General features: G+C 37.9%; 1 protein-coding gene across 1 annotated transcript in view; it reads left to right on the forward strand.

The window, feature by feature from the left end:
* The window catches only part of LOC136246466 (uncharacterized), an 83,973-nt gene that overhangs the window by 6,499 nt on the left and 54,766 nt on the right, over positions 1-22,708 (forward strand). The window contains exons 7-9 of the mRNA XM_066037940.1: positions 2,883-3,056; positions 5,634-5,711; positions 9,118-9,417. Coding sequence (XP_065894012.1) covers positions 2,883-3,056; positions 5,634-5,711; positions 9,118-9,417 — 552 coding nt within the window. The remainder of the gene's footprint in view (positions 1-2,882; positions 3,057-5,633; positions 5,712-9,117; positions 9,418-22,708) is intronic.

Raw genomic sequence — 22,708 nt, forward strand, 5'->3', positions numbered from 1 at the left:
GAGGCATGTGCTGAAGAGCTACATTTTGAGTACTCGACTATCACATTAAGCACAAGGGTAGCTATATGAAAACTAAACAGGTAAGGTCTATAATTAACGATGGTAGTCAGTGGGCATGATTCCACGTAAGTTTGCAAATAGTACTGCAAGTGGGTGTGGCTTTGTGCATGGCTAGTACAAGCAGTATGACAAATTTCCAAGATAAAAGTCATGGCTCAAAGAAGCTGGTCTACTGCAAGACTACACTGTATCTCATACAGAAACAATCGATTAGTGGGCATGGCTCCAAAAAAGACTGTAGGCATAAGTATGGATTCGTGCATACCTGCAGACTGTAATATAACAGATAAATGGATAACAGATAGATGTGCTGCATCAGAACTTGACTACGATGCATTTTAACACTTTCGTATCATCCAACTAATTAATTTTCCTCACACATGATCCAGTCTGGGTCAGACCCGGATAATTTTTAAAGTGGGTCATACCTGGATAACCCTGACAAAATGTAACCTGGTTTGCCCAGATGACCCAACCCAGTTTCAACGTTGGTGGGGATTGTCAACTCCTAGAGTTATTGCAGGCATCATATGTACGTATTAAGAATTATTTGCATATTACTTCAGAAGTTGTGTTGTAAAATTTTTATTGATAACCAATACAACTATGTTTATTTAGATTCTTAAAGTTTATTTCATTTGCGAATGTGTACTAATCGGTGTATCAGTTGTTGTCAGCTGTAAGTAAGGTTGATATCAGACTGCTACCAATGGCTTAGTGTCTTACTAAATAAATTTCTGTATGCAAATAAAGCAGAGTGACAAGCAGAATGATTCTCTTCAGTGTATTACTTTATGGTCCACTAAATAACTGGTTATTACTTTGGTTATGCTCTTTCAGTCTGTTTCATAGATGCTTTAATTATAGTGCAAAATTAATATCTTTATCCTGGATTGAGGTACACCAGGGATATACACAGGAATTTTGAAAAGGGGTTTCCTACCACAAAGTGATAATTATATTGGAGTAGTTTACATTACCTGACTGTTTTATTAGAGTATCTTGATCATTATAGCAAAATTATTGGTCAGAACAATGTTACAAGTATTGCTATTGCATGTGTGAGAAACTACAGTATTACTTAACTAATACAAAGGTTTAAAATGTGTACTGTTTTATGATAGATTCCAGATACCGGAAACCTGAAGTTTCAGTCGCTCAATGTTTAAAGTAATGTATAAATTCCAAAAGGTTTTCCTAAAACCCCTTGAAATCTTCCTGGGTATATCCCTGTGCAGTTTCATGATGCTGGCTTGTTTATTCTTCTGTCACAGTAGCTGTTCAAAAGTTGATATAAATATGTGGGCAGAAGTCTATTATGCTTATTAAGCTTCCAATTATATCTTTCTGGCAATTCTTTTTAAATTTACCTATTATTCCCCAAAATTATTCCAGGAATTTGTGCAAAAAAAACATATTACCGTATAATAAAAAAACTTTGGTGGTAAAAAACTTTGACGAATTTGGCGAATAGCGTTCAATTCGCCAAAGTTTTTTTCGCTAATTATTTTAGATTATCACACCAGCACATTGAGTACCTAGAACTTGAAATGAAGGCCAGCTCGTACCACCACACAATAAAGATCGAGCTGATTTTGGAGATCTTCTTAGGAATTTGTCCCACTGTTCAGTGTAAGCACTCCTTGGGATAGAATTTCCGACCGGCTTCCCGTTCACTTGCGTCAGCTAGTTTATCGTCTTGCGATGGATTTGGCCAAATACTTTGATATACGTGATAATCTCTGCTACTGGAGTTCACTGGAAAAGTAAATACGGTCGCTCTCTGCATCGCAGGAGATAGCGAATCACGCGCCTTTGCTACCACGTCATTAGATCGGTAGCTACAAAAGTACTGCTACACAACAACGCTAGCTACCTATACACTTACTACACTACTTAACTGATGAGTTGACACCTTGTCATTTAATATCCTTTCGTACCGTACAGTAAAAATTTTGGCAGTAAAATCTTTGCCGAATATTATTTTAATCGCCAAAGTTTTTTCCACCAATTTTTTCGGCAGAGAGGTTTTGTCTCACTTTTTTACCGCCAAAGTTTTTTACTATACGGTAGTTAGAGTTTTACATAAGTGACTGTTATATTAGAATTATGGACTTGAAGTTGGCTGCTCTATTAGAGTATCTTGATCTTTTCAACCATTTTTATGCTTGCACTGTTTCAGTGTTGTATCCAAAAGATTTTTGCATCGCACTACAAGAAAAATTTATAATCGTCCACTAATTATTCCTAGAACTCATCCAATTATACCGGAATATTCCCCATTTCTTTCCACTAACTATTATTCCTGGAATTATTCTGATATAATTGATGCGTCCCTATAAATTTGCAATTATACTTAAGTTATAGCTAGTTACACCATATGTACTTATAAACAGAAGTGAATTAGAATAGGTATGCACAGTAGCTACATACATACATGTGCAGTTGTTGCATGCTAAATGCATGTGTGGAATAATTAAAAGCCATTGAAACAAATTAATCATACTTGCACTTCAAGTAGACTTTGTAACTGTGCTAGCAGCCTAACTACGATATACTCCCTACTATATTATTTTGATATGCTACAGCTACTCCCATGCACTACTACTGTAAAAGCTTTGTAGTATGACCGTAAATGATTCATGCTATCTTTGTACTACAACCTACAACTATATGTTAACTTTATTTTAATGTGTATTTTAAATACCTTATGCCTAGGAATCAGACATCTTAAATAATGTATAAATATGTTCATGAGCTTTTGCATAGTTTGTTCACAACATTGATAATTATGTGCTGTTGATCTTTTCACTGTATGATAGAAAAAAGTTATGCAGCACTCAGTGGTAATCAACTTGACAACTGCGCAGTGGAGAGTAATGTAATCCGATGTTTTGATGATGGACCATTAGATGGTGCAGGGGACAACAAGTCTATTATTAGTCATCACCAGGTTATTGGTAGAAGAAGATGTAGACTTGTGACCACTAATACTCGTGAGTGGTCTACATGCATAATTATACTGTATGTACATAAACAATATAATTGCCAATCTACATCATCTCACTACTCATGATCAGATGTATATATGTGCAGACAAACTTGTAAGCGACACAAATTTCCTCTAACCATTTATCTGGAAATTTAATCTGGGGTGCTTGCTTGGTTTAAAAGTTAAGGAAAATACTGGAAACTGTCATACTTTGAGGGTATCCACCAATACACACCACTTAGTGTAGAATTGTGACTGGGCCTACATAGAAAGAACACACAGGCACATAAAATTTGTCTACTTTCTCAGATTTTTATGACTTTATAGCTTATTATACATTGAGCAGTGTGAAATATTAGTCTATTATGCTCATGATTTCAAAATCAAGGTTATGCTGGAGAGCTGACTGTTTTGTTAGACTATATCAGCATTTTCTGACTGTTACAGTGTATGTTAGAGTAAGTGACTGCTCTATTAGAGTATCACGATTTTATTGTGACCAAGAAACAGTAAATTTAAGCAGGGCGGATCTAGAAATTTTCAGAGGGGGTTTCTGGTTCTCTGGAATTGCAACATCAGCCTAGCTGCAAGTTGAAGATAAAAAAAAGTCACTACGTGGTTTGTGAACACTGTGAAGGTGATTTCAAAGGCAAAAGTATGAAGTTTAGCCAATAGAAAAAGCCATAATATAATACAGTATGTATAACTGCTTGTAATTTTTTTCACCCAGACGAATCGTAGGGTAGGCCTGAGCCTATTATGCTCAAAATTTTACCTATTATTCTTTCTAGAATTTCCCAAAAAATTCTCCTATTATTCTTTTTGTTATTCTTGTATCCAGCCTATTATTCCATAATTATTCTCATTCTGTGGCTAGTCGCTTAGTTTTCAAGATGCTGTTATAAGTAGAATTATTAATAGCCATGTATGAAGCATTCCACCTTACACATCATTTTTCTATCCATAATAGTTACAGCAGACTTAGAATAGCTATCTACAGTACTTCAAGTGTATTTAATTATTATAATAATACGCTGTAGCTACTAAGTTAGGTAGATAATAATGCTCCAACACTTGAAGAAAGATGTACAAGGTTCAGAATTGCAGATAATCATGCAATTAAATCCCTGATACTGCAGCTGGCTGCAGATTGTTAACATATGAAATGATCTGACTGCTCTATTAGAGTATTTGAGCGTTCTATTAGAGTATATCGATCTTTTAGACGCTTTTCAGCTGCTTTCAGCCAGCACTCCTGTCAGCTTTAGCTTAACTCTTTCTTCTAGATAATCAAGAAGAGACATGCCCTCTAATTCCACCGATTATTCTCATGGTCATCCGATTATTCTAAAATTATGCCTGTAACCATCCTATTATTCTGGAATTATTCTCACAAATTGGTGACCTATTATTCTCAAGATTATGCCGGCATAATAGGCGCAGGCCTATCGTAGGGGTGCACTCTATTTCAGAGGGGGTTTCTGGAAACCTCAGAAACCCCCCTAAAACCACCCCTGATAAGAGCATTGTTTTCTTGATATGAAATGTAATGTTAATGTTTTGCTGTTTTGTTAGAGCATATATTGCTCATTTGTGGCCAAGGGGTCTTATAGCCTTTCCAATTGCATGTATTTGGAAATCCATAACTTGACATGTGTGTATGGTACCAGTCTGAACTTATACTCCTAACATATATACCAATATTCCTGGATGTAATTTTAAGACAATGGGTTAAACACATGATGAGTTATGACTTGTCAAACTTGGAAAAGCTGTAAGACCCCTTTTCACACATCCGGTCACATTTGGCTTTTAACTAAACTTCACAAAATTTTCTATTATGCTGGCATAATGCTTGATACTGTTGCTATCCCATTATACTCAAATTATGCCAACATAATTGGTACAAGCCTAAAATGAATTGTACTTTGAATGCACAATTTTCAGTTCTAATTGAGTGTTTTGTTGGCTTTATACCTGCACAATACAGAAAACTGGATTTAAAATAAAATAAACTAAAATCATGCAAAACTTTTGTGAATTCACACATCTGGTTTCATAAAGGCATATCTTGCAAAACAGTCTTGTGAGAGTGTGAGCGATTCAAAAACTTGCTGCTTAAAGGGTGTGGCATCCATTTTGCTCACGAGTATTCATCCCAAATGAAACGGGATGAATAGTCAAGAGCGAAATGGGCACCAGACCCTTTAACTAGTGAGTTTTTAATCACTTGCACTCTTGTTAGATGACATTGCATTTGAGCAGTATCGTATATGGTACAGTGATTGCAGTATTCTATTCTATTAGTACATTATGCAAATCTGCTTGTATTAATGTTAGAGAATGATGGAGTTAACAATATTACTATGTTTGTCTGGGTGCTACCTTTGATTTTATGACTTTCTCCTAGTACTTTTGGAGACCACTGCAGACTTTTACAGTTGCAAATTGCGCACTATAGTACTTATAAGTCATTTGTATATACTTATTACTTTATCATGGTAGATAAAGAATATTAAACAACTGCATAAGAGTGTTTATCATCTTTTGTGTGATGTTACTTGATTTTCCTTTTATACAGATGCAGTGCCAATTACAGAGAAAACACTCCACATTCTGAGACCAAATTTTGAGATGCCATTTCTTCTTAGTTTTTCAGGTAAATATAAACTTTGTGAATTACATGTAATAAAGTGTACTTTGTATTAATCATATGCATAATGTATGTGCTTATGATTATATGAATGTATGTGTTTTTGTATGAAATAATAAGTGCAGTGGTTAATATAAATGCTTGTAGTATGGTATGTGGGCAGATCAAAGGCTGCTGTCAGTGCTACAAATCAGTTGTAAACTGGTTTACAAAATTAATTGTAACATGGCCACACATTCTGGCCACTAATTAGTTCAAAGACATCAAATGAAACCAAATACCAGACCAACACAGGAAGTCACAAAACAAAGCAATGAATTTGGCTAATACAGCAAGGAGTTAAATCGCTCTGGAACAATTAAACACACAACACTGCACTCATCTGAATGAGTGGGAAGCAGTCCAACCGCTGGGCTGAGTTGGTATCTGTGTACCACTGGTTTGTTTGTACTAGTAATAGCATGGGTAGCAGTGAAATTTGGGATAAATACCACTAGTGTTGTATTGGAAATGGGGATAAATTTCACGAGGCGAATGCTACCCATGCTATTCCCTTTTAATACCACACTCGCTGCATATACGCATGCTGTGCATTAACGTTGCTATGTACGAAATTTGTCACTATGTACTAAACACGCGTCAACACTAATTGGCACTACATTGTTAACATAAATTCTAGCCAATGAAATTGCAATTACAACTTTTCCACTGCTGTCAGTGAAATACGGGATAAATTTCACTGCTACTATTGAGACTTTTGTACGGGCAGTGAAACAGGTATGATATTAACCAATAAATTAAGCTAACCAAGATTATTATAGCACTGCACCACTCAACAATGAATATCAGACACTTTGGCTACACCATCTAAATGATATGAGATAGTGCAATGGCTGGAGTGATTGGCATCGATCTACACCTTGCACTTGTGCATGGGTAATATGACACCAATGAAGTAACTAGCTAACAATAAATTAACTAACCATCATGATGTTATTAGTGAGTAAAATTGTTTGTTGTACGCAGTACTCAGCAGTAGCCAATATTATCCCTGCTTTCTTGTTCCTTCCATGTTACAAATGGGTGCCTTTGATCTGCACACGCCCCATACCACGAATCAGTTAGAGCACACCCATTCAGTTTGTATCTGATTTGTTAACAACTCCACCCTTGCCTTGGGTGTCGTGTTTACAAACCAGATATAATCCTCATGGGTGTGTTACAACTATAACATGTAATATGTAGAGCTGAATGATATTATTATCATTTTAGTGATTTTGAAGGTATTGATATTGCAACATTTTTATTAACTATCATGATACTGTACCTGTACATTATTGTCATCTATAAATCAATTAATTTTATTAGGCAGTACTTGACTAAGAATCCTATAAAGCCCACCTGCCTGGTTACCCCTGCAAAGAAGTGTGAATACTATAACATAACCTCAAAGCATGTGTTATAATAACTTTTGCTGTAAACCAGGATGACAGTGGCTAGTTTGCTATCATTTATATTATATATGGTAAATAGAATTCAATGGGAACGGAAAGTGGGAATGAGAGCAACCCACGTAAAATGCCTGATAAAGGTCATCAAACAATAATATATGAGTTGGATTTTATAGCACATGTTTCTTTGCAGCATTGTTTGGATATTTGTTTTGCTTAACAATAAAAACACTCTAATAGAACAATCACCTGCAATAAAATACTTTAATAGAGCAGTCATGAATGTATGTTAACTATCCCACCGGGGACCTGCATTGATGGCCTGTGAATTGATGGGCTATAGCTGTATAGACTAGCAAAGTCATCAATATTGAAAGTTAGCTACTAGCTACTTTGAACCCACAAATATTTTAAATATTCAACAGTATGATGAGGCATTTTCTGTGGGTCATTCCCATTCCCATCCCTTTCCCGGTTTCCTCAAATTCTACTTACCCATGGACTTATGCAGAAATGCTGAGCAATACACTATGTAGCATCACTATGATTGACTTATTTGTAAGTATTGTGAAGTATTCAGTGTCGGAAATAGTGGCTTTAGTATCATTCATGATACTAAAGTGCATGGCAGTATAGCTCAGCCCTAATAATGTTTGGAAATCTGGTCTAATCACCCATGACAGCAGGTTTGATTTTTCACCACCAACAGTAAGCTACATGAACACACCATTAAATTTCACTGTCAAGATCACCCAGGATTGAGTGGTCTGCTTTTGCTGGCTGCTTTTCCCAATCGCAGTAGTGAGCTGTATGCCTAGATGAAGTTCTGGCTAATCTGTATGTCAATATTCAGCTCATTCTCTTTAGGTGATTTGTCTTGTATTTATCCACGCACTTTACACATCACTGGTTTTTCCATTATAAGTCTATGGCCATTTATTTGATTTCTCACAAATCATTTGCACTGCAAAGGTTGCCACCCCATGTATGTACAGGCTGATTAATTGTCCTATCAAGCTTTGCCCTGTACGCATGACAATGAATCACATATTTTGATTTTTCAAAAATCATGCCTAACTCGCCTGTTCCTTATTTCATCTGTAACACAATTTGTCATTTGTCTATAAATGCCCTTACTGTGAAGTAAGCTGTCTAACGCATGCATGAGTTATGGCAGTGTTACACAAAAGAAAAGAGTAGAATGAAGAAAATAGCAAGAAAGCGAGACAAACTTTATAGGCATGTATCTTAATGGCTACTGTACAGATTTAACTTGAATTTGAAACAGAGTTGCTCTACCTTGAGGAAGTTTGCAGCAAAAATTGTTCAGGGTTACAATTGTGTGAAAATGGCATTTTCCAGGTGTAATACATACATTTCCGGTTGTCCTCAACACATGCAGGTTTCACTGTATTATACCTAAAAAATTGCTCCTATATAGGAGAGGTATAGTCAATATACTGCTACCATTTCTTGTAATTATTCTTACTCAAGTTACAAAAATTACAACTCTACACATACGTGACCAGCCAGTTGGATATATCAAGACATAGTCATACAGCCAAGTAAAGCCAGTTTTCTTGGGACTGACCAAAAGTGTCCTGATTATCATATCAAGGTGTCCTGATTTTCCAGGTCAGTTTACATGCAAAAGGATAATTTTGAACCATTACAAAGTGTCCAGATTATGCAGATGTCCTCTCTTTCAAGTGTCCTGATTGACAGATTTCACTGTACCTCCATTTCATGTAAATGCATTCTTGAACACTGGTAGCAATGCAACGTGGACTTTGTACTTCTTTTCTTTTATTAAAGTGAGGTGTAAAAATGGTACATGTATTGCTATCACTACTTGGATGAGGCAATGAACTTTTTGCATATTAGAAAATCACAGAAGTTACTGCTGTACCAGATAGATGTTAAATACGTGTGTATATGATATAGACATTTCTTTATTACAGAGCAGACAATACTCGATGAACACTTTTCTCTGTTATGTAATTGTTTACCTGATGATTACCAATCTACACTGGTTAAATTGAAAAGCTCATCCAAATTATCAAATGATGATCACCAACAACTGGGTACTATGATATCATCATCATGTGAAGTCCAGCTAGTCAATGAGAAGATTGTCACTTTCCTTTTAGTCAAATTATGTTATAATGGAAGTAGTGATAATATAGTAGAATTGTGTGATATGATGGATAGCTTGATTGAGCCTGATAAATCAGCTGGTTGTGTCCAGAAATTGAGATGTGGTAAGAGAAGTATAAAGATATACACATGTAGCTTAAGATACATAATTATGTACGTAATGGTTTGTGCGGATATATACTCAGTAGTTTAAGCGTTTTGAGGTGAGATGAAGCAAGAATTTAAATGAAAATCAACAAAAAAAACTGCATTCTCCTTTTGTAAGCTCAACACTTTTGTGTAAGTGGTCTTGTAACTCTCCAAAACTGCTTTTGTATCCTTGTAATTATGCCAATGACACCTGTATATGTTGATATGAAACTGAACCACCGGCAGTGCAATTTCAAATATATGCTGCTCTGTCACAAATTTTTAAATCAAGACATACTGTAGTGTGTTGTGTGGCCCAAAAAGCTGGTGTGCCACATTGCGAGTATAATGACAGGAAAAAAGAAAACGTGATTTTCACAATATGTAGCTCTGTGATCTCTTATCTGATTGGAACCAAATTTGCTACAGAAGTGCCCACCATGAAGGGGGTCTACATACATATTTTGCAGAAAATTGCCTCGGCCATTTCCGAGATACGAGCGGCCAAAATTTCATTTTAATTTCTTCATATTTTCTTCTACTTCTTTTCGAACACTTTGCAAATCTTCCATAAGACACCAATGTGTGCTCCAATTGAGCTGAAATTTGGCAAATATAAAGGGCTCATTAAGCGGATCTCAATACCAAGTCCAATGAAAATTCATGGAGTTATGACCGATTAATCATGTAAAATAAGGACAAAGGTCTGTCACGTCCACAGGGTAAACCACTTGGAGTAATGAGTTGAAAATTGCTATGTAGATGGAGTAACCATCATAGGAGTGCCTGTTTGTGGTTTGAAAGGAATCGAGATAAAGACCATGGAGATATGACACAAAACCCAACCTGTGTCACAATTAAGTGATCAAGTGTCATGAATAAAAAAATATTAGCTTTCACGCCTACCAGGTAAACTGCTTAGAAGAGTGAGCTGATAACCAGTATGTAGATGGAGTAATTATCATAGAAAGTCACAGAAAGTCCATGGTATAGTATACAAGAATCGGAGTAAAAGCCACCGAGTTATAATGCAAGATCCAGCTACGTGTAGCAATGCGCAGTCAAGATACTGTAATAGTACAGTCACCCTATTAGAGCATTCAGGTTGTATGCAGTTCAACTTACTTACATAAATTATATAGTTACTTCATTATGTTCTATTATTACAATAATGACAGTTGTTATTCATTTGTTGCTGTTTTTTGTTGTTGAAGTAAAAAGCACAGGACTTCATAGCTACCAGCAACTGTATATGCTGTAGATAAACTGGATGCTGCCTGAATGGAGAGTTCAGCTACAAACAATCACACTATCAGGAGTTCATCTAACCCATGAGAGTTCAGTTATATACCATGCATTCATCTGGTCAGACAAACAAGTCACCCACTAGAGAGTTGAGCTACAAACAACTCATTCTGTGGAGAGTTTAACTACAGCCATCCTGTAAAGAGTTCAACTACATATAATCAGTAGAGAGTTCAGCTACAAACAAGTCATCCAGTAGAAAATTCAGACACAAAAAAGTAACACTGTAGAAAGTTTAGCTACAAACCAATCACCCTGTGGAGAGTTCAATTACAAATAAGCCAGACTGTAGAGAGTTCGGCACATGCATCTAGTATATAGAGAATTTAGCTAGAAATGTGTTACCTGTAGAGAGTTCGGCTACAAGCTAGTCACCTGGTAGAGAATTCGGCTACAAACAAGTCACCCTGTAGAGAATGTAGCTACAAACAAGTCGCCTGTAGAGAGTTCACCTACAGACATGTTACCCAGTAGAGAGTTCAGCTACAAACAGGTCACCCTCTAGAAAGTTCAGCTACCAACAAATCACCCTGTAGAGAGTTTATCTACAAACAAATCACCTTATATATATATATATATATATTATATAGTTATACAACGGCCACGAGTGCTCTGCCTGATATAAACGCATGAGCCTGAGGGCCGTCAGGCCGTCAGGCAAGTGCGTTTATACAGGCAGAGCACGAGTGTACGTTGTATAACTGTTATGTACCACTCACCTAATAGGTGGGGAGAGTCTCACAAGACAGCTGTAACACTTATAAAGGCCAAGTTTCTAACATTGATTGTAGGTAACCAAGCCGGACGTTGTGATTACGTCCCCCCTGCAGTACTACAGCCACCTGAGATATTGAAAGCTAGTACGCTATGGGTTATATCACTAACCTGCATTCGCTGTTCGACTCTCATCATGTAGTGCTCAGCATGCCAGCGTGCCATATAGATTAAGCACCAGACTAATTGCCATAGTGATTCTCTCGAGCGAAAAAAAGCAGCTAAATAGACGGTTTAAGTAAACAAAACCTAACTATTAAACTACTGTAATTGTAATTGTAATTTTTAAGCAGGGAGTCCACTCAGTAAAACTGATTTTCAGTGGAGCCCTGAACAAACATACAATAGACACATACAATAACTAATAATATACAGAAAAACAAACAAACATACATACACAACTAAGGATACATAGACAAAATTACACTGGAATTAAGAATTAAGATAATAATTACGAAATGACAACAAAGTGGCAGCCCCAGTAACAGTGGACTTAAGGTTGTTCCATAAAACAGTTCCTTAGTAGAAAAAAAAGTTCGCTTGCCATAGTTGATAAACACTGTAGGAACAAATAAACGATTAACCTTACGACTAAGATGACCAGTAACATCCTTCAAAAACTGAAATATATCATGTAAATAAGGAGGAGAAATTCGATGTAAAGATTTAAAAATCTGAATAGCTGTATGAAAACGGCGACGTTCAGTCAATGTAAATTGAAACTTGGAACTGAAAGATGACGGCAGCTTATGCATAAATTTGGAATGAATCCTTTCAATCATACAAGTCTGTTTTGCCGTAGATGGAGTCCAGATAACATCACAGTAATCAAAAAGTGGCATCACAAATCCTGAACATAATACACACAACACTGCAGGTGGCAGAGACCCAAACCGAATACTTGAAGCAAGCCTTGATCAAATCTAGACAACATATTACAAATATGCAAGTTCCAAGACAACGCAGAGTCAATTAATACTCCAAGATACCGAACAGAATGCACCCGAGACAACACACTACCCCCAATTGAGACAGAAAGGGTCTGACCTGCCACCCTCTGACGGCTACCAATGAGCATACAACTAGATTTATCAACATTTAAACACAAACGTGAGCTCCCTAACCATGTAGCCACAGAATTCAGATCTGAAACGATACTAGTCTAATTCTTACTATTCACACTGGCTAAACTCGAATCTGGTGGCATGACAAAATTGGTTACTACAATCGAACGTAAAGGTTAGTATTATTTGTTTTATTGAGCCATTGTCGAAGTAGACTACAGTTTAATCTGGGCTAAGATGGCACCAGACTAGTAAGGTGTATAAGTACGTTTATATAAATGTAGACTAGAGTTGTTGCCACCCGCGTTGGCTTTTTTGATCGCCATTGGCTGCTTGTAAACATTATACCTATCGGTGACGTTATGGCCCACAATCGACCTTTACATGTCAGGCTATAAAAGAATTCGAGTGATCTGTAAAGTGTCTTTCCACCTATTAGGTGAGGTGTTGTAGTGGTCTTGGCCACCGGCACTTGTGCTATGCTGCACAAAACCGCAGCCAGTGTAATATCTGTATATTACACTGCGGTCGGTGCATTATAACGTATAATGCACTCGTTGTGGTCTACAAAACCGCAACCAGTGCGCAGGGCCGCCCAGAGAAATTAAGGGGCCCAGGGCAAAGAGTTAAAGTGGGGCCCTTCACCCAAGTTGTAAGGTGAAGACCAAAAAAAAAAAAAAAAAAAAAAAGGTCACAACCTGCTGGAAATGACAATAACTGCCCATCACCAACCATATCTCCTTATCTATAAGCTTGCTACACTGCTCCTCTGAAGAATACTGTGACTGCTCTATTAGAGTATTTAGATCTGACTGCTCTATTAGAGTATATCGATCTTTTTAACAGGTATTCAGGGAACCCTTCATGGGGCATCCTGGGGCCCCTTTCAGGCTGGAGCCCGGGGCAAAATGCCCCAGTTGCCCCCCCCTGTGGGCGGCCCTGCCAGTGCGTTATAAATTATAATGCACTCGCTGCAGTCTGCAGCAGTGCAATATACAAATTATGGCACTGGTGGTGCCTTTGAACTGCCCACGCAGAGTGGTACATATATATATATATATATCAAGACACACGGTAGTGTGTCGTGCGGCCCAAGAAGCCGGCGCACCTCAACGTGAGTATATTTACAGGAAGAAAGTAAACATGATTTTCACACCTTTGTAGCTCCGTGATTCCTTATCTGATTGAAACCAAAGTTGCTACAGAAGTGCCGGCTAGGTAGGGAAGTCTACATTCCAAATTTGAAGAAAATCGCTAAAGCCATTTCCGAGATACGAGCGGTCAAGGTTAGGGGTTTTTTTCTTCGTTTTTTTCTTCTTCTTTTCGCACACTTTGCAAAATCCGCCATAAAACGCGAATGCATGCTCCAATCGGGCTGAAATTTGGTACACTTAAAGGGCTCATTAAGGCGAATCTCAGTACCAAGTTTGGTAGGAATCCGTTGCACATTCACGGAGTTATGACCAAGTATTTGCGTAAAATAAGGTCGAAGGTCTGTCACGCCCACAGGGTAATCCGCTTAAAGGAATGAGCTGAAAATTGCTATGTAGATGGAGTAACTATCGTAGGAGTGCCTTTTTGTGGTTTGAAAGGAATCCAGTTAAAGGCCATCGAGATATGACACAAAACCCAACCTGTGTCACAATTACGCGATCGATTTTTATGAATAAAAAAACTATCAGTTTTCACGCCTACCAGGCAAACCGCTTAGAGCAGTGAGCTGAAAATCGGTGTGTAGCTGGAATAATTATCATAGAAATTCCTTGCAGTAGTACAGAAGAATCGGATTACAAACTATTGAGTTATGATTCCAAAGTCAACTACTTCAGTGCTGGTCACTGTAAAGCATTAATACAATACAATACAATACGTGTAGCATATGCGAGATCGAGATACTCTAATAGAACAGTCACCCTAATAGAGCATTCAGCTACGTATATAACTTACTCCATTACAGAATTATATGACATTGCAAGTTATTCTGTAGGGAGTTCAGCTACAAACAGTTAATCGTATAGACAATTCAGCTACAAGCAAGTCACCCTGTAGAGAGTTCAGCTACAAATATGTTGCTGTAGAGATTCAGAACATTATAAGTCACACTGAAGAGAATTCAGCTATAAAAAAGTCACCTTGTAGAGACAACAAGTCACTCTGTAGAGAATTCAACTACAAACAAGTCACTGCGTAAAGGGTTCAGCTACAAAATAGCTACCCAGTAGAGAGTTCATCTAGATTAGCCACAAACAAGTTACTTTATGCAATGTTCAGCTACAAGTAAGTCACTCTATAGAGACTTCAGCTACAAACAAGTCACTCCATAGTACAAACAAGTCATTGTGTAGCTGGAGAGTTCAGCAACCAATCAAAAACACCACTCTGTAAAGAGCTCAGCTATACAAACATGCTATAACTCTATAGAGAAAGTTATAACTCTATAGAGAGATCAACTAGAAACAATTAGTCATCCAGTAGAGAGATCAGCTAAAAGACATCACCTTATAGAGAGTTTAGTCACAAAGGAACCACCCTGTAGAGAGTGCAGCTATGAACAGATCACCCTGTAGAGAGTTCAGCTAGAAAAAGTCATCCTGTAGAGAGATCAGCTAGAAGGATCACCTTGTAGAGAGTTCAACTACAAACAAATCACCCTGCAGATATTTCAGCTACAAACAAGTCACACTATAGAGAGATTAGCTAGAAGAAGTTACCTTGTACAGAGCTCAGCTACAAAGAAACCATCATATAAAGAGTTCAGCTGCAAGCAAATCACCCTGTACAAAGTTCAGCTACGAACAGATCACCCTGTAGAGAGATCAGCTAGAAGAAATCACCTTGTAGAGAGTTCAGCTGCAAACAAATCATCTGTAGATAGTTCAGCCAGAAACAAGTTCACCCTGTAGAGAGATCAGCTAGAAACAAGTCACCCCATAGAGAGAGCAGCTACAAAGAAACCATCCTGTAGAGAGTTCAATTACAAACAGATAACCCTATAGAGAGTTTAGCTACAAACAATTCACCCTGTAGAGAGAGCAGTTAGAAGATGTTACCTTGTAGATAGTTCAGCTGCAAACAAATCACCTATATAACGAATTCAGCTACAAACAAATCACCCTGTAGAGAGATCAGCAAGAAGAAGTTACCTTATAGAGAGTTCAGCTACAAAGAAACCATCATGTGGAGAGTTCAGCTGCAAACAAACCACCTGTAGAGAGTTCAGCTACTTAACAAACAAATCACCTTGTAGAAAGATCGGCTAGAATAAGTCACCTTGTAGAGAGTTCAGCTACAAACAAACCAACATGTAGAGAGTTCAGCTAGAAGAAGTTAACTTGTAGAGAGTTCAGCTACAAAGAAACCATTCTGTAAAGAGCTCAGCTGCAAACAAATCACCTGTACAGAATTCAACTACAAACAAATCACCCTGTAGAGAGATCAGCTAGAAGAAGTTATCTTGTAGAGAGTTCAGCTACAAATAAATCACCCTGAAGAGAGATCAGCTAGAAAATGTTACCTTGTAGATAGTACAGCTACAAACAAATCACACTGTAGAAAGATCAGCTAGAAGAAGTCAACTTGTAGAGAGTTCAGCTACAAACAAACCACCATGTAGAGAGTTCAGCTAGAAGAAGTTAGCTTGTGGAGAGTCAGCTACAAAGAGACCATTCTGTAAAGAGCTCAGCTGCAAACAAATCACCTGTACAGAATTCAGCTACAAACAAATCACCCTGTAGAGAGATCAGCTAGAAGAAATTGTCTTGTAGATAGTTCAGCTACAAATCAATCACCCTGTAGAGAGATCAGCTAGAAGATGTTACCTTGTAGATAGTTCAGCTACAAACAAATCACACTGTAGAAAGACCAGGTAGAAGAAGTCACCTTGTAGAGAGTTCAGCTACAAACAAACCACCATGTAGAGAGTTCAGCTAGAAGAAGTTATCTTGTAGAGAGTTCAGCTACAAAGAAACCAATCTGTAAAGAGCTCAGCTGCAAACAAATCACCTGTACAGAATTCAGCTACAAACAAATCACCCTGTAGAGAGATCAGCTAGAAGAAGTTATCTTGTAGAGAGTTCAGCTACAAATAAATCACCCTGAAGAGAGGTCAGCTAGAAAATGCTACCTTGTAGATAGTTCAGCTACACACAATTCACACTGTAGAAAGATCAGCTAGAAGAAGTCACCTTGTAGAGAGTTCAGCTACAAACAAACCACCATTTAGAGAGTTCAGCTAGAAGAAGTTACCTTGTAGATAGCTCAGCTACAAAGAAACCATTCTGTAAAGAGCTAACAAATCACCTGTACAGAATTCAGCTACAAACAAATCACCCTGTAGAGAGATCAGCTAGAAGAAATTACCTTGTAGAGAGTTCAGCTACAAAGAAACCACCATGTAGAGAGTTCAGCTACAAAGCAATCACCCTGTAGAAAATTCAGCCACAAACAAATTTCCCTGTAGAAAGATCAGTTAGAAGAAGTTACCTTGTAGATAGTTCAGCTACAAACAAATCACCCTGTAGAGAGATCAGCTAGAAGAAGTTACCTTGTAGAGAGTTCAGCTACAAAGAAACCATCATGTAGGGAGTTCAGCTGCAAACAAATCACCTGTAGAGAGTTCAGCTACAAACAAATTTCCTTGTAGAAAGTTCAGCTACAAACAAATCACCCTGTAGAAAGATCAGCTAGAAGAAGTCACCTTGTAGAGAGTTCAGTTACAAAGAAACCACCATTTAGAGAGTTCATCTATAAACTAGTGACCTTGTAGAGACATCAGCTAGAAGAAGTTACCTTGTAGAGAGTTCAGTTACAAAGAAACCACCATGTAGAGAGTTCATCTATAAACTAGTGACCTTGTAGAGACATCAGCTAGAAGAAGTTACCTTGTAGAGAGTTCATCTACAAAGAAACCATTCTGTAAAGAGCTCAGCTGCAAACAAATCACCTATACAGAATTCAGCTACAAACAATCACCCTGTAGAAAGATCAGCTAGAAGATGTTACTTTGTAGAGAGTTCAGTTACAAAGAAACCACCATGCAGAGAGTTCAGCTGCAAAGAAATTACCCTGTAGAAACTTCAGCCACAAACAAATTGCCCTGTAGAAAGATCAGTTAGAAGGAGTTACCTTGTAGAGATTTCAGCTACAAAGAAACTATTCTGTAAAGAGTTCAGCTGCAAACAAATCACCTGTGCAGAATTCAGCTACAAACAAATCACCCTGTAGAGAGATCAGCTAGATGAAGTTATCTTGTAGAGAGTTCAGCTACAAATCAATTACCCTGTAGAGAGATCAACTAGAAGATGTTACCTTGTAGATAGTTGAGCTACAAACAAATCACACTGTAGAAAGATCAGCTAGAAGAAGTCACCTTGTAGAGAATTCAGCTACAAACAAACCACCATGTAGAGAGTTCAGCTAGAAGAAGTTACCTTGTGGAGAGTCAGCTACAAAGAAACCATTCTGTAAAGAGCTCAGCTACAAACAAATCACCTGTACAGTATTCAGCTACAAACAAATCATCCTGTAGAGAGATCAGCTAGAAGAAGTTATCTTGTAGAGAGTTCAGCTACAAATGAATCACCCTGTAGAGAGATCAGCTAGAAGATGTTACCTTGTAGATAGTTCAGCTACAAACAAATCACACTGTAGAAAGACCAGCTAGAAGAAGTCACCTTGTAGAGAGTTCAGCTACAAACAAACCACCATGTAGAGAGTTCAGCTAGAAGAAGTTAGCTTGTGGAGAGTCAGCTACAAAGCAACCATTCCGTAAAGAGCTCAGCTGCAAACAAATCACCTGTACAGAATTCAGCTACAAACAAATCACCCTGTAGAAAGATCAGCTAGAAGAAGTTACCTTGTAGATAGTTCTACTACAAACAAATCGCCCTGTAGAGAGATCAACAAGAAGAAGTTACCTTGTATATTGTTCAGCTACAAACAATTCACCCTGTAGAGAGAGCAGTTAGAAGAAGTCACCTTTTAGAGTGTTCAGTTACAAAGAAACCACCATGGAGAGTTCTGTAATAAATATTATATGTATTATATATATAATTTGTGCATAAATTGTACTGATAAAATCAGAATTATTTAAAGTACATCTGCTTCATCTTTTCTTCTTCCTGTGGTAAAGAAAAAAAGATAGGTTTGAAAATCCTCAAAGCCGGCCATAGGCTGGCTTTGTGGTATACAAACACAAAAAGAAGTGAAATCTAATCCAAAACAGCCAAGCTGTAAAAAAAGAGTGCGGCCCTCAAAAAGGCTATGGTGAAAAATGATGTGAAATCCAAGGTGGCGGCCAAGAAATGGCTGTGATGGTAGGTTAATGGTAAAAATTTTAATAACGACAACTCAGGTGAATTTCATCTGAATTGTCATTATTAAAATTTTTACCATTAACCTACCATCACAGCCATTTCTTGGCCGCTACCTTGGATTTCACATCTTTTTTCACCATAGCCTTTTTGAGGGCCGCACTCTTTTTTTTACAGCTTGGCTGTTTTGGATTAGATATATCAAGACACACGGTAGTGTGTCGTGCGGCCCAAGAAGCCGGCGCGTAACACCCGTGAGTATATTGACAGGAAGAAAGAAAACGCAATTTTCGCACCTCCGTAGCTCTGTGCTTCCTTGATGAAACAAGACGATTTTTGCTGTGGACATTCCCTCCAACTGCAGCACTCCACATTCCAAATTTGAGCGAAATCGCTTCGCGCGTTCCCGAGATATGCGACTTCAAAAATTTGCTCAGTTTCTTCGTTTCTTCTTCTTATTTTTCTTTTTCTTGTCGCACACTTACAAAAACTGCTATAAAACGCGAACGCCATATCCGATTGCCTTGAAATTTGGCACACAGAAGGGGGGTATAAAGGCGCATCTCGGTACCAACTTTGGCTGGAATACGATCAACAGGCAAAGAGTTATGAGCGATTATTCACGAAAAATAACACCAATATGTTGTCACGCCTACAGGGTAAACCGCGTATGGGAAGAAGCTGAAAATCGGTGGGTGAATAGGTTAACTATTGAATCTCAAACCTTTTGTGGTTTGAAAGAAATCGAGCTAAAAAACAGGAAGATACAACGAAAAAACCAACAGTGTGTAACAATTACGCAATCGAGATTAGCTAATAAAAAAACGACTACTTGCCACGCCTACCAGATAAACCGCTTGGGGTAATGCTTTGAAAATCGTTGTACAGATGGAATAATCATCTTAGAAAGGCTCTTCAATGGTGTAGAAAAATCAGACTTAAAGCCACGGAGTTATAACACGAAATCCAACTTGGTGCAGCAAGTGCGAGATCGAGATACTCTAATAGAGCAGTCATCCTAATAGAGCAGTCACCCTGAAGAGAATTCAAGAGATCAGCTAGAAACAAGAAACCTGTATAGAGATCAGCTACACACAAGTCACCCTGTAGAGAGATCAGCTAGAAGAAGTTACCTTGTAGGGAGTTCATGCAACTATGGAAAGGGATAGTTCAGCTAGAAAAAATCACCTTGTAGAATTCAGCTACAAAGAAACCACCATGTAGAGAGTTCAGCTACAAACAAATCGCCCTGTGGAGAGATCAATAGAAGAAGTTACCTTGCAGAGAGTTCAGCTACAAAGAAACCATCATGTAGAGAGTTCAGCTACAAACAAATCTCCCTGTAGACAGATTAGCTAGAAGAAGTTACCTTGTAGAGAGTTCAGCTACAAAGAAACCATCATGTAGAGAGTTCAGCTACAAACAAATCTCCCTGTATAGAGAGATCAGTTAGAAGAAGTTACCTTGTAGAGAGTTCAGCTTCAAACAAATCACCCTGTAGAAAGATCAGCTAGAAGAGGTCACCTTGTAGAGAGTTCAGTTACAAAGAAACCACCATGTAGAGAGCTCAGCTACAAATTAGTGACTTTGTAGAGACATCAGCTAGAAGAAGTTACCTTGTAGAGAGTTCAGCTACAAAGAAACCATTCTTTAAAGAGCTCAGCTGCAAACAAATCACCTGTACAGAATTCAGCTACAAATTAATCACCCTGTAGAAAGATGAGCTACCTTGTAGAGAGTTCAGTTACAAAGAAACCACCATGTAGAGAATTCAGCTACAAACTAGTGACCCTGTAAAGACATCAGCTAGAAGAAGTTACCTTGAGAGAGTTCAGCTACAAAGAAACCATTATTTAAAGAGCTCAGCTGCAAACAAATCACCTATACAGAATTCAGCTACAAACAAATCACCATGTAGAGAGATCAGCTGGAAGAAGTTATCTTGTAGATAGTTCAGCTACAAGCAAATCACCCTGTAGAGAGATCAGCTAGAAGAAGTTTACTTGTAGAGAGTTCAGCTACAAAGAAACCATCATTTAGAGAGTTCAGCTTCAAACAAATCACCTGTAGAGAGTTCAGCTACAAACAAATCTCCCTGTAGAGAGATCAGCTAGAAGAAGTTACCTTGTAGAGAGTTCAGCTACAAACAAATTACCCTGTAGAAAGATCAGCTAGAAGAAGTCACCTTGTAGAAAGTTCAGTTACAAAGAAACCCCCCATGTAGAGAGTTCAGCTACAAACTAGTCACCTTATAGAGACATCAGCTAGAAGAAGTTACCTTGTAGAGAGTTCAGCTACAAAGAAACCATTTTGTAAAGAGCTCAGCTGCAAACAAATCACCTGTACAGAATTCAGCTACAAACAAATCACCCTGTAGAGAGATCAGCTAGAAGAAGTTACCTTGTAGATCGTTCAGCTACAAACAAATCACCCTGTAGAGAGATCAGCTAGAAGAAGTTACCTTGTAGAGAGTTCAGCTATAAAGAAACCACCATGTAGAGAGTTCAGCTGCAAAGAAATCACCATGTATAAAATTCTGCCACGAACAAATTGCCCTGTAGAAAGATCAGTTAGAAGAAGTTACCTTGTAGAGAGTTCAGCTACAAAGAAACCATTCTGTAAAGAACTCAGCTGCAAACAAATCACCTGTACAGAATTCAGCTACAAACAAATCACCCTGTAGAGAGATCAGCTAGAAGAAGTTAACTTGTAGAGAGTTCAGCTACAAAGAAACCATTCTGTAAAGAGCTCAGCTGCAAACAAATCACCTGTACAGAATTCAGCTACAAACAAATCACCCTGTAGAGAGATCAGCTAGAAGAAATTACTTAGTAGAGAGTTCAGCTACAAAGAAACCACCATGTAGAGAGTTCAGCTGCAAAGAAATCACCCTGTATAAGTTCTGCCACAAGCAAATTGCCCTGTAGAAAGATCAGTTAGAAGAAGTTTCCTTGTAGATAGTTCAGCTACAAACAGATCTCCCTGTAGAGAGATCAGCTACAAGAAATTATCTTGTAGAGAGTTCAGCTACAAAGAAACCACCATGTAGAAAGTTCAGCTGCAAAGAAATCACCCTGTAGAAAATTCTGCCAGAAACAAATTGCCCTGTAGAAAGATCAGTTATAAGAAGTTACCTTTTAGAGAGTTCAGCTACAAAGAAACCATTCTGTAAAGAACTCAGCTGCAAACAAATCACCTATACAGAATTCAGCTACGAACAAATCATCCTGTAGAGAGATCAGCTAGAAGAAGTTGCCTTGTAGATAGTTCAGCTACAAGCAAATCTCCCTGTAGAGAGATCAGCTAGAAGAAATTACCTTGTAGAGAGTTCAGCTACAAAGAAACCATCATTTAGAAAGTTCAGCTTCAAACAAATCACCTGTAGAGAGTTCAGCTACAAACAAATCTCCCTGTAGAGAGATCAGCTAGAAGAAGTTACCTTGTAGATAGTTCGGCTACAAACAAATCTCCCTGTAGAGAGATCAGCTAGAAGACATTACCTTGTACAGAGTTCAGCTACAAAGAAACCATCATTTAGAAAGTTCAGCTTCAAACAAATCTCCCTGTAGAGAGATCAGCTAGAAGAAGTTACCTTGTAGAGAGTGAAGCTACAAACAAATCATCCTATTGAAGGATCAGATAGAAGAAGTCACCTTGTAGAAAGTTCAGCTACAAAGAAACCACCATGTAGAGAGTTCAGCTACAAACTAGCCACCTTGTAGAGACATCAGCTAGAAAAGTTACCTTGTAGAGAGTTCAGCTACAAACAAATCTCCCTGTAGAGAGATCAGCTAGAAGAAATTACCTTGTAG

This window comes from Dysidea avara, chromosome 2, assembly GCF_963678975.1.
Source record: "Dysidea avara chromosome 2, odDysAvar1.4, whole genome shotgun sequence".
Taxonomy (NCBI): domain Eukaryota; kingdom Metazoa; phylum Porifera; class Demospongiae; order Dictyoceratida; family Dysideidae; genus Dysidea; species Dysidea avara.